Source organism: Brassica napus, chromosome A2 (assembly GCF_020379485.1).
Source record: "Brassica napus cultivar Da-Ae chromosome A2, Da-Ae, whole genome shotgun sequence".
NCBI classification, from domain to species: domain Eukaryota; kingdom Viridiplantae; phylum Streptophyta; class Magnoliopsida; order Brassicales; family Brassicaceae; genus Brassica; species Brassica napus.
The window spans coordinates 21,464,470-21,480,517 of NC_063435.1; the positions used below are offsets into that span (position 1 = coordinate 21,464,470).

The following is a 16,048-nucleotide window of genomic DNA, read 5'->3' on the forward strand; positions in this document are numbered from 1 at the left end:
TATTACCTTCATGGTGATTAGCATGTTCCTATAAAAAAATCAAACAAATAGATCATTGTTTTGGCGGTGGTTTCTTTGCGTTACTGAGTTCATAAAGTACAAGCGCTCCTGACAATATATATTGTTTATTTTCTCTTTATTGACATTTGAGTTGTTTCTTTGTAACAAGTATCCATTACGAATTTCCCTTCTACTTCGTATTATTCGATTTTAAGTTATGTGCTATCTTATGGCTTTAGCTATATTTATAAAAGATCTAATTATTTTGGCAGAAATGTTAACATCAATCACTTGGTTGATCACCGAACCGAGATTGATATTGTAAACATATGTTCCTTTTTAATATTATATCTCATGAGTCATCTCTAATCTGACCTTTTGTGATGCAAGAAGTTCTTGGGCTCCTTCTGCAAGGTGTAGTTGCTTCCAAGATTTCTGCTCAACTCTTACCTTGGTCATATGCTGGAGGATATTTGGATATCTTCCTCCATTCATTCAGAAACAGGTCGACATGAGACTTCTCTTTGTTTTACACCAAAGCAAAAAATATGGATGCTTAAAAGATACTCTTTTTTGTTGTTGCAGCTACTTCTCCATCTTCAGCCTCATGATGCTGCTCAGCTATTCCATGTAAGAATAAGAAAAATATGGTATCTGTCATCTTTTTAATGTAGGAGATGACGAGTCCCACATCAAATGGTACTTTAGAAGTTATAGAAAGCAACAAAATTGAGTCAATGCCAAAGTTTTCATGGTGAGTCTAATGAAGGTTGTTATAGCACGGTTGAGAAATGGTGGTAGGGTCATGGTGACGGCAGAGACTGAGTGGCAAGGAGCTGGTGTGGTCACGGCTTGGCAGTGATGGCTGTATGACTTTAAAAAAACACAGATCAAAGCAGATGAGAGAAGAGAAGGAATCATAGGTAAGGAAGAGAAGGGAGAAGATAGTTTGAAGATAGGTTTTTGCGTATACATAAAGATAAGTTACTTTTTTGGTTTAGCTGCAATTTGGTTCAGTATTTGTCTTTGTCGACTAATTATTTGATAGTAACGTAGAACTAAAATAAAAGTTCTGCTAGATATGTAACTTTATTATTATAAATGTATTTATTTATGAAAATATTTCTAATTATTATAAGACAAATTTTCAACAGATAAGAGTACATAACAATAGTTTATGTTGTGTATGCTTTTTCAAAATATATTATATATATTTAGACCAAAAACTATATATTATATTTTAAATTTTTACAACCTTAACCAGACGCAAGGTCTATGTGCAATGGTACGAGAATGATGGTCATGCTAACATGATTCTTGAAGCTGAGATCATGACTGGTACAGAGGTTGGTGAATGGACCTAATCATTTTTCCTCACATGGTTAGATACACGATCATCACAGTCCAATCTCAGTATACCAACCAAAACAAAATAAGTCAGTTTTTATTCTTCGACTGAAACTTCTAAAGTCTATTTTTCATACAATCACTAATAATACACTGAAACTGAATAATAAAATTTTATTAAAAATACAGGTACATTCAATATAAACAAAATAAAAATTAATCAATATTTTGATTATTGAACCTAAAAACAACAATAAAAACTCGAATAATACTTACTATGTATAAAAAAATTGAACAAACATTTAATAAATGTATACCATTTCAATCATTAAAATCGTATCACGCTAATACAACTTTATAATCTCTAATAAGAATAATGAAAAAATAAAGAAAAATTTAGACATATGCGAAGATAATGTAAAATGTGTTTACATTATAAAGAAATTTAATAAAAAGAGAAAATAACTAAAATAGTATTATGTAATTAAAAAAATAACTAAAATAGTATTATGTAATTAAAATATATTTGAGAACAAATAAAAATAAAAAAATAAGCAAACATCAAACATTAACTAAAATAGATATAATATCCTTCATCACTTAAAATGTCATATTCGCCTAAAATACTAAAACACAACCACCAAAAAAAAAAAAAATACTATTATACACATCTCTTGCAAATTCAAACTTAAAACACTAACCACCAAATCAAAGAAAAAATAAAAACCGAAATCACAAGTAAAGTATACCCCGCCCGTAGGGCGGGCCTATCCTAGTTTCTGCATATAGCGCAGGAAAACTACTAGTATATATATATATATATATATATATATATATATATATATATATATATATGATTTGACAGTTCAATAACAAACGTATAAACTGGTGTAAACCGTCGTGGAAAACCTCAGAAGAGTATAGTTGGATTAAATACAATTTCTAATAGAACCATATGAATACATTGACTTAACATTATTCAGCTAAGTGATTGATTTATAATTGATCCGGATTCTTTAATCTAAAAGTTTCTTCACATATAGTGCATGGCAGATTTAAAAGATAGCCAAACTAAACATTCATTTTTTTTTTTGACAAAGGGCTTTCAATTAAAATAAAAACGTTTACATGATAAGATTGTAGACCTTTTAGTGAGAAAAAATTTGCATGAATACAATTCATGACGAATAACATCTCAAACCTATGAAACATTCAAGGAACGAGAGAGTCAAAACCAAAAAAGAAATGAAAAAGAGCTACTAGCGAGTGTTACCACGGCCGCGACAACCGCACTTACCTCTCCCTCATGCAGTTTTATTTTCCAAATCTTGGAACTTTATAGGAGGTCTAATCTCCCTCAAACCCCATGTCAAACCGAGCGAGTTCATTGGTTCATCTGGGGCCTCTTCCACATCACCTAACGCAGTGAACCGAAAAGGACTCTCAAATCCACTTGCTTGAGCCGATGTGTGTAAAAGATCAACAATCAAAGTTTTTTGGACCTCCTTGTTGATAATGTTGGATGGAGAAGTCTCCATGATAGATGCTGAAATAGGAGTAGATTTAATATCTACTAATGGCGATAAAATCTTGGCTAAAGTTGGCGATGCTATTTGGTTATATCCTCTTGAACCTGTGGGGTAGAGGAACTAGTGGTGATCTTTGAGACTTGAATATCTTGGCATTCCATAGGGGCATGTGTAGAAACATATGGTTCCTGAGAATCCGCTATCAAGTCCGAGTGCAAGCGTGGAACATCCTGAATGTTTATGTTCAACTCCGGTTGAGAGTCAACATGAGGCATAGCAGAAGTTATAGGGAGACTTCCTGTAACTGTTTCATCATTTTGTTGCTGCAAGATGTGATCAATATCAACAATTGCTATGTCAGCAGTCACGTCCACTGAGATATCTGAATTTTCTGGAGGTTTAGAAGACATAAGACACCTCTTCACTTTATGACCTAAGCTGCCACATCTCTCACAAGTGGAAGGGATCCATGTGTATTCAACTTTAACCAGATAAATACTACCTTGCTTATCATCAAGAGCTATAAGCTTTGGAAAAACTCTATCCAACTCCATCTCAACTAGCACTTTAGCTTCACCCATGTTTGTAGGATCCAAACGAGGTTTATGTGTCAAGATAAGCTCTCCAAGACCCGAGGCAACATGACTAATTCCTAGTCTAGAATAGCAGCAATCAGAGATGTATTTCAAAGTGACCCATACCGGAAGAGTTGAAACTTTTGGTATTTGAAAGGATCCCTCCGGAGTCCAAGGCAACACAAAAAGCAAACAATCATCAATATGCCAAACTCCTCTTTGAATAACCCATTGGCGAGTAGGTTGGTGAGGGATATGAAACATATAGGATGACTCACTCAGCTTTTTGCAAGAGATCTTACAGCTTCTTCCCCAAATCTTATTAGCTACAGCATGAACAAGTCCACCCGGAGGTAAAGAACACCTATGGAATTTGCCTATGATATACTCATCCTTGTTCTCATGTCCTAATTTAAGAACTTTAGAAGGGATTGATACCTCTGGTGTACCATCAAATCTGTACGTAGGTGAAGCGGTCCGGAACAGATTGCGAGACTGAGGACTTAATCTTGCAGCCCAAGGGAATCGGAGTGTTCAATCTGCTTTAAGTTCTGGTAGGATACTTGCTTTTTTGTTTCTTGTTCAAGATCTCATTATTAAGAGATGGCCAAAGAGAAGCCAGCTGATTTCCCACAGAGTCATATTCTCTTGGCGTACTTGGGTCAGGAGGAGTAGCAAGAGGTTTGAAAATGAGCGGTTTAGCCCATGAACCTAAAAAAGGCACAAATTGAGTAGTAGTCTCAGCTTGGATAGAAACAGATCCAGAATCAGTGTTTGACGGAGGAACTTGTGTGTCTCTTGCTTCTTCTGTTGAAAACTGAGACGAAGGAGCAGAGTTAACGACAACCTGAGACGGCGGAGGTGGGTTGGAGACATGGGAGTTAAGGCCAGGCAGAGAAGGGGTGGTAAAAGGAATCTGAGACGATGGAGTGTTGGAGACCAGCAGAGTCAGCACAGGGAAGAGAGGCCCCAGCTTTGCTTCCTTGGAGATGCAGTGACTTTGGACCACTGGCGCAATCAAGAGCCAGAGACGATCCCAAAGAAGCTCCTGAAGTCGACGGTGGAAGCTCCATCATCTTGTCTTTGGAGTTCGGCGGAGTTGACGACGAGATTTCATTCATAGATTCCATGGTAGTTTGAAAGAGAGGAGGAGAGAGAGAGGACGTCAGCAGTGGGGACCCTCCGGCAAAGGCTACGCCGGTGAAGTCGTCGAGGAACGGAGCTGCGGTTTTCTTTTAGGGTTTCACCTCTGAGATCGTGTACTGGGGGCGCGTGAAGCGCTTTCTATTCCTTACTTGCACGCTATTTGTTAAGTTCTGCCTTGAATGTTTTATGTGCTATATATGGATTTTTTTTTGATCAACTTGCTATATATGGATATATATATAGATAATCTGACCTTCAAACTACCCAAAAATATATATGTGGATCATCCGGTTTTTAGTTGTTTGTTTTAAACCGACAACTCTCAAGCCAGTCTTACTTATATCTAACTATATATTTTATTTAAGTTACCATCCTATTCAAATATATATGTAAACACATATTGCAGACACACGTTTCTTCTCTACAAACTAAAGAATTCCGATCAATTTCATCCCATGAGAGGTAAAACGGATAACAAAATCTCATTTCAAGGAGATGATTACCCGTTTCCATAGCTCAAAGGCCTCTTTCTCTAACTCTTTGTGTTTTGTTATAAAAATTAGTAACAAACGTGCCGAACTGTGCTTCATGTTGGATCAATTTAAACCAAATGAGTTTAATGAAAGTGTGAAAAGAAATGGGCCTATGGGCCAGTTGTTATCAAAGCAAATGATATAAGTTAATGAAGGATTGGGAAACATCCCACATCGATTACAAGAGCCAAGGATGAGTTGTATATATATGCTATTACACTTATCATGTTTCAAACGGCTTAGAGGAAGAGATGGCTCCCCACGCGCGCGCCGCCACCGTCTGGCCGGCCGGCTGGGCTTGGGCTTGGGTGGCCCGATAAGAACAACTTTTTTTGGACCAAGTTAAGCCCAACGTTTTGCCATTTATTTCGGGAAAAAACAGCATACAATTTTATTTAAAACGACAAGTAGTTTGTCTAGAAAATAAAAACGTCATGCATGTTATCCTCTCGAAAGTTTTTAAACGAGATAAGAGAGAGTCTTGAGGAAGAAGTTTCGGAACTCAACTTCCCTCGATCTCCGCGAGATTCTCGCCCACGTGCAGCAGCTGTTGCGGGAAGTGGGTCGTCTCCGTCTCTTTAAATATCGCCTCTCATCTTCATTCATTTCTTAACTTTTTCACAGCAAAATACCAGCAAAAACTCCTACGCGTAAGTCTAGAGAGTGTTTCGTAGATTATTAGTTCGTAGAGGTTCTTCACGAGTGCTGCGTGATAACCTTACATGGTTTTATCCTGGGACTCATATTCGTACAGATCCGTCGCACTAATGGAGCGAATATTAAGAGTTAAGGAAAGAGATTCGTCTCGACTCCATGGTTTCGTTTCCATTTCGGTTTTGAATCGTCTATTTTTTCCTTAACATCGTATTTATATTATCGTTTAACTCGAACCGGTTTTACGGCTTCTACAATCTTAACTCTTACTTCGCTTTCTATCTAAAGCGTTTTATCGGTTTGACGAACGATCTATAAAAACGGATTTTGGAAACGTGTTTGCGATTTGCTTTCTAGCACTTCCGCGAAACGTTTGTAATTTTCTGATAAACGGTTTGCGTTTTGCTCTGTAGCACTACCGCAAAATGTTTATTCATATACGATTCATTCAAACCTGTTATGGTTTCATTCAAACGATGTTTGCGATTTGCGATGTGCTTATCCGCGAAACGTTTATATGTTCTTTGAAAACGAGATTGCGATTTGCTTTATAGCTCTTGCGCGAAACGTTTCCTATTTATCTCATAACGCTTTGCGGATTGCTTTCTAGCAATATCGCGAACGTTTATGATACACTATCTAAACGAATCGTTAACCGCTTCCCTAAGCGAGTTTGTGAAACATTCTAAGTCTATAAAAATGGTTTCTGCGAACGCTTTTAAGCGAGTTTGCAAAACGTTTTTCAAAGACTTATATCGATATGATTTGGTTCAAACACCAAAAATGAACATCGATTTTAGACTATTATTTTCTCTAAAATAATATGTTAATTGTTGAATGGAGTACTAATCCGTTTTCATGTTTTCTCTACAGGAAAATGACAAACGAGAACGACACCCCCACTCCCATGGACACCTCGGATGTCATTCAGACTCCACTCAACGCTGCAGCAACTGGCGTGACAACCGCTGGAAACATCACAGCGTCAACCACTGCAGCAACAACAAGCACTTTCCTCCCTGCGGGGAATGCTGCTGATGAAACCACTCGCCGTACCCTATTTGGTGCTGGTCTTTATCAGACGGGTTCAATTTCAGCAACTGCAAGTGGTCCGGTGGCAGTTCAAACTCCTCCGACTGTCCCTAGTGTGTTCACTCAAGGACTGATGCCAAACCAATTTGATGGCAAAGGCTTCAAAACGTGGCAGAAGAAGATGTTGTTCTTCCTGGCAACGATGAAGCTAGAGAAGTTCCTCCAGGAGGACAAGCCCCTTATGCCTTACGGGATTGATGATGTTCACAGCCTCGCAACTGTTGACATATGGGTGCATTCCGACTTCATCTGCAAAGGCTACATTTTGGGTCGCCTCATTGACCCATTGTACCAGGTCTACTGTGAGATTCCCACGGCGAAAGAGCTATGGAGATCACTAGACAAGAAGTACAGAGGTGAGGACGCTGGCTGCCAGAAGTATGTGGTCTCAAAATTCCACGACTTCAAAATGGTGGATTCAAAACCCATCATGGATCAGGTGGAAGCGCTTCAGCTCATTTGCCATGAAATTGCGGCTGAAGGAATGTCCATCTGCGAGACATTCACAACTCTCAGCTTCATTGAAAAGCTTCCTCCAAGCTATGCGGATTTCAAGAACTACTTGAAGCACAAGAAGAAGAAGATGGGGCTCGAGGAGCTCATCACGAGGCTTCAGATGGAATCCAGAAACCGAACTGCTGCAAGGTCGGTACAAAGGAGCACAGTGTCAACATGGCTGAGCACAAAGGCAAAGGAAAGGCACACGCCTATTCTCCTGCCAAGCCTTCCAAAACTGCTGCAGCCTTGAAGGCTTCTGGAAAAAACTTCAAGAACAAAGGTATTGAGATCAATGCGAATGTGGAGAAGTTCAAGGGGAAATGTCACTACTGCCACAAAGTGGGGCACAAGACAGTTGAGTGTCGCAAAAAGATCAAGGATGAGAAGGCTCAGGCAAATCTCACTGAGGAGGATCTCGTTGCTGTGGTGACTGAAGCCAACATGGTTGAAAGCAACAACCCCAAGGAATGGTGGTATGACACTGGTGCAACCACCCACATTTGCACCGATAGGGCGATGTTCAGCACCTATCAGAAAAGCAAGACTGAGGAGAAGCTCAAGATGGGAAACACTGCAGTCTCCAAAATTGAAGGACGCGGCAATGTGATTTTGAAGATGACATCTGGACATGAGGTCACTCTGACGAATGTGAAGCATGTGCCTGACATGAGGAAGAACCTGGTCTCGGGAACCTTGCTCAGCAAGAATGGATTCGCCACAAGTTTTGAGGCGGATAAGCTCGTGATTAGGAAGAATGGGATGTATTTGGGAAGGGGTATGTTAAGGGTGGACTTGTCAAGTTGAATGTAATGACAGTCACTCCAAAAGTTGTAGCTCCAAAAGTTTCAATGAATAAGAATGAGCCAGTTGCTTATTTGGTTGAGTCTTTTAATATATGGCATGAAAGATTAGGCCATGTAAACTACAAATCTATACAAAGATTAATGAATTTAAATCTAATTCCTAAATGCAAAACAAGTAAACAAAAATGTGAAGTATGCGTACAGGCTAAGCTCACAAAAACGCCATCACCTCGTGTTGAAAGAACTAATAAACCTCTAGATTTAATTCACACCGATTTATGTGATTTAAAATACTTACAAACTAGAGGCGGTAAAAAGTACTTTGTGACCTTCATAGATGACTGCACAAAATATTGTTATGTTTATTTATTACATAGCAAAGATGAAACCTTAGAAAAATTTAAAGAATTTAAACTCGAGGTCGAAAATCAGCTTAAAACAACTATTAAAGTAGTTAGAAGCGACAGAGGAGGCGAGTATGATGGTCCATTCAATGCATTTTGTAAAGAACATGGAATAATCCATCAAACTACAGCTCCTTACTCACCAGAATCTAATGGAGTTGCTGAACGCAAAAATCGAACTCTAAAAGAGATGATGAATGCTATGTTGCAGGAATCTGGGTTACCCCAGAACATGTGGGGGGAAGCGTTGCTTACCACTAATTATATCCTCAACAAAATTCCACACAAAATAACTGGCAAAACTCCATATGAATTATGGAAAGGTAATTTACCTTCGTATAAATACCTCAAAGTGTGGGGGTGCCTGGCAAAAGTTGCGGTACCACCACCAAAGAAGGTCACTATTGGACCTAAAACAGTGGATTGCATCTTCATCGGATATGCACATAACAGTAATGCTTATCGATTTCTGGTACATAAATCTGAAATATCAGATATTCATGAAAATACAGTCATGGAATCAAGAAATGCATATTTCTTCGAAAATATTTTTCCATATAAGGAAAAACAAGGTTCAAAACGAACTCGAGAAGAAAGAGAAAATGACAAGAACTCAGAAACTGAGACAAACGTCGAGATTTCTATAAATGATATTTCAGAAAATGAAGAAAAAGATGAACCTCGAAGAAGCAAAAGAGCTCGAAAGGAAAAATCTTTTGGAAAAGATTTCCTAATGGCATTTTTAGTAGAAAATGCTCCGAAAACTTTGGCAGAAGCCATGGCTTCACCAGAAGCTCCATTTTGGAACGAAGCTGTCAGGAGTGCATTAGATTTGATTATGCAAAATTATACGTATTACATAACGGATTTACCACCTGGCTGCAAAGCATTAGGGAATAAATGGATAATGACACGCAAACCTGGTGGAAAATACAAGTCTAGGCTTGTAGTTCAAGGATTCCGACAAAAGGAAGGCCTTAACTATTTTGATACATATTCTCCAGTGACGAGAATAACATCAATAAGACTGATGATAGCAATCGCAGCCTTAAGAGACCTAGAAATCCATCAAATGGATGTAAAAACTGCTTTTCTAAATGGTGATTTAGAAGAGGAAATTTACATGAAACAACCTGAAGGTTTTGTCATTCCCGGACAGGAAGACAAAGTATGTCGACTTGTAAAGTCACTTTATGGGCTTAAACAAGCTCCTAAACAATGGCACGAAAAATTTGACAATACAATGATGTCAAATGGTTTCAAAATAAATGAATGTGACAAATGCATATACTACAAAACTACCAAAAATGCGTATGTTTTGCTATGTCTATATGTAGATGATATGCTCATTATTGGAAGCAATAAAGACATTATCAATCAAACAAAGAACATGCTCAAAGGGACATTTGAGATGAAAGACTTGGGATTAGTAGATGTAATTCTCGGGGTTAAAGTCACAAGAAATTCAAACGGAATTATCTTAACCCAATCTCATTATGCTCAAACAATATTAGAGAGATTTAAAAATTACTCTAATAGTACGGCAAAAACTCCGTTAGATCCCCAAATGCACTTGACAAAGAATTCAGGTGAAGCGGTTTCACAAAACGAGTATGCACGTGTGATCGGAAGTCTCATGTACTTGACAAATTGTACTAGACCAGATCTAGCGCATGCAGTAAACGTACTTAGTCGATATACAAGTAATCCAGGTCATACACACTGGAAAGCTATAACGAGGGTACTCAATTACTTGCGCTACACCAAAGATTTTGGGCTTCACTATGGTAAAGAACCAGCAGTTTTAGAAGGATACAGTGATGCTAACTGGATATCAGATTCTAAAAACTCAAAATCCACGAGTGGATATGTCTTTACACTAGGAGGAGCAGCAATATCATGGAAATCTACCAAACAAACAGTGTTAGCCAGATCAACCATGGAATCTGAGTTCATAGCCTTAGACAAAGCAGCAGAAGAAGCTGAATGGCTTAGAAATTTTTTGGAAGATATTCCTATGTGGGAGAAACCTGTGCCAGCTATACGCATACATTGTGATAGTCAATCAGCTATAGCTCGGGCTGAGAATAATCTCTACAATGGTAAATCTCGTCACATCAGAAGACGACATAAAACCATTAGACAACTTATCTCAACTGGTGTAATCACAATAGACTACATCAAATCGGCTGACAACCTAGCGGATCCATTTACTAAAGGTTTGCCACGAGATGTTGTTGCTAAATCATCAAAAGGAATGGGTTTAAAGCCTATAACGAATGAGGATGCTTGACTGCAACCCTACCTATCATGACTGGAGATCCCAAGACGTAGGTTCAAAGGGAAAACAAAATCAAACAGAATCTAACCAAAGCACTTGAGACAAAGTAGTCTCTTCCCAGCTCCTAAGATGATAAAAGTGCTAACAAATGTGTAAAGGATAAGCATAAGCTTTTAATGATTCCATAGCTTCTAAGCGGAGTATTACTCAATACTTTTCATGGTCAATCACCTAATGAGTGTGAAATGGGGCCGTTTCTAGGAGAATGAATGCAAGGCTATATTCTCTAAGTTCACTCATGAAAACCAGGAATAGTTCAGGGCCACAATGAACACAATAGAGAACTAAGTTCTACGAGAAAATGAAGCTGCGTTATGCCTGTTGTCTCGGTTTACATAAAACACCGGTTGGTTCAAGACATCATGTTCACCTTCTGGTAAAGTAAACCCGACAGATATTAACTATGAGTGGTTCAAGGCTTAAAAATGCCACCAACTCAAACACAGTGAATTTTCGCAAACACTCTCGATAAGTCTGTCTAGTCTAGTCAGGATTAGAATAAGTATATATTTTTTAGAGTCTATCGAGTCTGCATTTAGTCTATATGTTTAGAGTCATTTCTATTCATGTGGGGGATTGTTGGATCAATTTAAACCAAATGGGTTTAATGAAAGTGTGAAAAGAAATGGGCCTATGGGCCAGTTGTTATCAAAGCAAATGATATAAGTTAATGAAGGATTGGGAAACATCCCACATCGATTACAAGAGCCAAGGATGAGTTGTATATATATGCTATTACACTTATCTTGTTTCAAACGGCTTAGAGGAAGAGATGGCTCCCCACGCGCGCGCGCCGCCGCCGTCCGGCCGGCTCGGCTCGGCTCGGCTCGGCGTGGGCTTGGGCTTGGGCTTGGGCTTGGGCTTGGGCTTGGGTGGAGGGCCTTTGGCCCGATAAGAACTATTCTTTTTGGACCAAGTTAAGCCCAACGTTTTGCCATTTATTTCGGGAAAAAACAGCATACAATTTTATTTAAAACGACAAGTAGTTTGTCTAGAAAATAAAAACGTCATGCATGTTATCCTCTCGAAAGTTTTTAAACGAGATAAGAGAGAGTCTTGAGGAAGAAGTTTCGGAACTCAACTTCCCTCGATCTCCGCGAGATTCTCGCCCACGTGCAGCAGCTGTTGCGGGAAGTGGGTCGTCTCCGTCTCTTTAAATATCGCCTCTCATCTTCATTCATTTCTTAACTTTTTCACAGCAAAATACCAGCAAAATACCAGCAAAAACTCCTACGCATAAGTCTAGAGAGTGTTTCGTAGATTATTAGTTCGTAGAGGTTCTTCACGAGTGCTGCGTGATAACCTTACATGGTTTTATCCTTGGACTCATATTCGTACAGATCCGTCGCACTAACGGAGTGAATATTAAGAGTTAAGGAAAGAGATTCGTCTCGACTCCATGGTTTCGTTTCCATTTCGGTTTTGAATCGTCTATTTTTTCCTTAACATCGTATTTATCGTTTAACTCGAACCGGTTTTACGGCTTCTACACTTCATACATTGTTAAAGGGCATGTGATGTCACTTAAGGGGTTTCAAGCTTCTTGCGCTAAGAGATTACAAAGACGAAGCAGCTGTAACACCATGATCCACCTCGGACCTCTTACCTGGATAGGACGAAAATGCAGTGTTTGTACGACCAAGCACATTTCGCTTTTTCTTTAAATACTCCTTTGATGTATATTTGTTTGGCTGTGATAGGGACTAATATAGAGACAAATGAAACTCCAGACCATAAGAGATTTCAAGAAACAAAACACATTAAGAATAAAAATTATCCAGACATCATCAAATCTTTCTCTACACAAAAGGGTTAATAACTAAACTAAGAGAGAGTATAAAAGCCGTAGTGAGAAGTTTCCTTAAACAAACCAAACATAAAGCCGATCATACGTATTGACATTCGATGATAACCCTGACAATGCTCCTTCCGAGCAAACAAAACAGTGGGGGACAGTCTCACGCAGACGGCCTTCCTGAAACCCAGAGACGGGAGTTCTAAACCCGGGACATGCTTCCCTTCTGGTCCCATCCAGAGACCTCCATTATGAGGAGGCATCAGCAACGGTGACTGCTCTTGCGACGTTTCTTGGTTCTTCTACACAAACTCAAAGAACTCAGCAACTTTACGTGTGTACCTTCAACAATACCAATCAAGAACATATCAGTAACTCAAGTTATGATGACATTAATATTAGTAAGAACTTACTGTCTCTTTGCTTCAATATCTCTGCTGAAGTCAATATTTGGTTCACAGTCCAAAAACAAAGCAGGGACCTGTTACAAAACCAATTATTAACCAGTCTATAAGCAAACTCTTATCTTTAGACATTTAGCACACAAACAAAATGAGATAACTTTTACCTTCTGGATGCTAGAATGCATATGATTCATTTCCAAGTAAAAGACACGGTCCTTGATATCAGGATGGAGAGAGTTATCCATCTGCAAAGACGGTTTACTAACAGAGAGCACCCCATGGTTTCCACTGTCAAACGGTAGGAGCCAGCTCTCATGCTTCTCGTGCAGATCCTGCAGATACTTCAGCGACACTCCACCTTCTTCCGCTCGTTTCCTAAGCATCATCCGCTTGTGGCAAGTGTCAGGAATCGCCCTCAAGTATATAAACCCATCAGGTACAACTCCAGGTAAAGCGGAGACTACATGATCAAACCAACAGTCGTATATGCTTATCTCCATCTCGTTCATCCACTTCGCTTCATGAACCGCTCTCACAAACACCTAAACACACAACACATTAACTTCACAACATAATCTAAAAAAAGAAACGCATTTTGTCGAATTATTACCATTCTGTCACTGAAGACACTCCTTTCCATCAACCTAAGAGGCTTAACCCCAGAAGTAAACTCTTTCTCCTGCATCAGCCTCGTGACGAACATGTAGTTCTGGAAAGTGTAAGCATACCTCTGAGGCTCAGAGTAGAACACATCCTAATTAAGACATGGTGATCTTAAAAATCTCAAAACTTAAGTCAATGGATTACACAACGACGCCTAAATACCTAACATTTAAAAATGCACAAATCCAGAATTCCAGTTTCTCTCAGGAGAAGCCATTAGTTAGCACAGGAAACCAAAGATACAACGGACCAGATATAATCCAAAAGTAACTTGGAGGAAGTTATAAAATGAAAAGAACTCACTATCCATATTAAAGCAATGAGCATGAACCCAAACTATAGAAGAGGTACAAAGAGAAAGTAAACAGGAAGATTTGATGTTCATGCAAGGTTGATCACTTTCCACTATACAAATGGTGATTGAGACTGCATAAATCTGTTTGAAAACAAAATGGGAAACAAAGTGGGATTGGAGAAGAGAGAAGATACAGTGAAAACTATAGCTTAAAAGAGAGATCTGACTGTATAGCTCATCATTCTTTGGGAAAAGATACAGTCAAGGCTTAGTGAGAACAATATCAGAAGCGCCTCATGCAGCATCTGTAGCAGCAGCAACAGTGATACCAATATTGGCTCTCTTCAAAGCAGGAGCATCCATCACCAGTCATCCTACATATATGCTTCAGTTCTTGCAACTTCTTCACAATCTCGTACTTCTGCTCTAGCTGAAACATAAACCAAAACATTTCTGTCGAGAGAGAGCATGTTTATGAATAAAAAAAACTCTTCTTAACCAACCTGGGAAGACAGCAGCAAAGGCATCAGCTTTCTCAATCAACTGTTCAACGGGAACATCAGCTAGGCTTTTGTCTTAGTGATTACCAAGTAGAGAAGCTGATGGTGATGGATCATGTTTTACCCCAAACCGAGCCTATGTGGAGTCTATTTGGCAATAGCAAGTTGATCCTCTATAAGAAAACCAATAATACATAAGATTAAAGCCAAAGATAGAAGTTAATAGACAGTACTAAATATTCAAGCGCAGTAAAACAAAATCAGTTCGTAGGTACTTGTTCCAGAGAAGGGAAGAAGTGAATCTCTCTTACCTCTTTGTCAGCAAGTATTCCAACCATAACAGCATGATAGCATCTTCTTTTCTCAATGCTTTTGCCATAACACCCTGAACTAGGGCTGGGCATAAAATCCGAAAACCGAAATACCGAAACACCCGATCCGTATCCGATCCGAAATGTAAAAAATACCTCAATGGATCTTATAGGGTGTTACAAAATATATCCGAACCCGAATGGGTAACCCGAAAACCCGAAAAAGTATCCGAAGAAAACCGATCCGAATGTCCAAATTAATATATAATATAAATATTTGAAACATAAATATGTACTTCAAATATTCAATTTCATATTTATTTGGATATGATATCTAACAATAAGTATTGAAAATTTAAATAAACACCTTAAATACTCCATTATATACAAAGAATGATATATTTCTTATGTTTTACTTTTAAATTTTAAATTTTACTTTGAATATACCCGAACCGATCCGATATAACCCGAATCCGAATGATATATGGTTACTTTGGATATATCCGAACCGATCCGAAACCGAAGTGTTATATCCGAATCCGATCCGTACTTGTAAATTTATTAGAATGGGACCTAGGAGGTGTTACAAAATGGAACCGAAATCTGAAATACCCAATCCGAACCCGAACGGGTACTCGAACGCCCAGACCTACCCTGAACTGATATTTTGTAAGAGATACGAAGAGAGGATGAATTCGGAATGAGAAGTATTCACAGCCTCAGAGATAAGAATGACGCATTGAAGACATCGTAGTGGGCGATGGACTTAATAGGATTAAACACAAAATTACATAACTCAGGCCATTTCAGTCAAGGAAAGGAAGCTCAGACGTCAACCATTGCCGTCTCAGGAAGCAAGAGACATCTGCAAATATCTGATCAAGCAATTAGGGTTAGAGGGCCATCACAGGGACCAAAATTCAGAGCCCATCACGCAATAAACAAAGAAAGCCCAAAATTCAGAGCCCATCACACAATAAACAAAGAAAGCCCATTATATGCGTTTTAATGAAACGCTGAGTTTCGTCCGTATGGAAAGGGAATAAACTATCTTTTATATAGATAGACTAGGTGTCTTCCTGCACCATGTGCAGTAAAAAAAATTTAAATATTTTTCAACAGATAAATATAAATTTTATTTTAAAATAAAATTTGGTT

At 38.6% G+C, this 16,048-nt stretch overlaps 2 protein-coding genes across 2 annotated transcripts; both read right to left on the reverse strand.

Annotated features, from left to right (window-relative positions):
• Window positions 1-2,956: 2,956 nt before the first annotated feature.
• On the reverse strand, window positions 2,957-4,581 carry LOC125584550. Its single transcript, XM_048753234.1, has 3 exons — window positions 4,420-4,581; window positions 4,015-4,367; window positions 2,957-3,959 (listed from the first exon to the last, which is right to left on the reverse strand). The coding sequence occupies exons 1-3, from the start codon at window positions 4,579-4,581 to the stop codon at window positions 2,957-2,959; spliced, it is 1,518 nt and encodes a 505-aa protein (XP_048609191.1).
• Window positions 4,582-11,499: 6,918 nt separating this feature from the next.
• On the reverse strand, window positions 11,500-14,983 carry LOC125584551 (deoxycytidine kinase-like). Its single transcript, XM_048753239.1, has 3 exons — window positions 14,891-14,983; window positions 13,732-13,875; window positions 11,500-13,663 (listed from the first exon to the last, which is right to left on the reverse strand). Exons 1-3 carry the CDS (start codon window positions 14,981-14,983, stop codon window positions 13,226-13,228), a joined length of 675 nt encoding a protein of 224 aa, XP_048609196.1. The 3' UTR covers window positions 11,500-13,225.
• Between the last annotated feature and the right edge of the window lie 1,065 nt (window positions 14,984-16,048).

Excerpts from the sequence above, each read along its gene's own strand:
- LOC125584550 (XM_048753234.1), bottom strand. The coding sequence starts at position 4,581 with ATGGAATCTATGAATGAAATCTCGTCGTCAACTCCGCCGAACTCCAAA. Across the intron at positions 4,368-4,419 it reads TCCAAGGAAGCAAAGCTGGG|ATTCCTTTTACCACCCCTTC; the intron begins GCCTCTCTTCCC and ends CCATCGTCTCAG. Across the intron at positions 3,960-4,014 it reads AACAAGAAACAAAAAAGCAA|ATTAAGTCCTCAGTCTCGCA; the intron begins GTATCCTACCAG and ends TTGGGCTGCAAG.
- LOC125584551 (XM_048753239.1), bottom strand. The coding sequence starts at position 14,983 with ATGCCCAGCCCTAGTTCAGGGTGTTATGGCAAAAGCATTGAGAAAAGA. Across the intron at positions 13,876-14,890 it reads GAATACTTGCTGACAAAGAG|GATGTGTTCTACTCTGAGCC; the intron begins GTAAGAGAGATT and ends TGTCTTAATTAG. Across the intron at positions 13,664-13,731 it reads GTGTCTTCAGTGACAGAATG|GTGTTTGTGAGAGCGGTTCA; the intron begins GTAATAATTCGA and ends TTGTGTGTTTAG.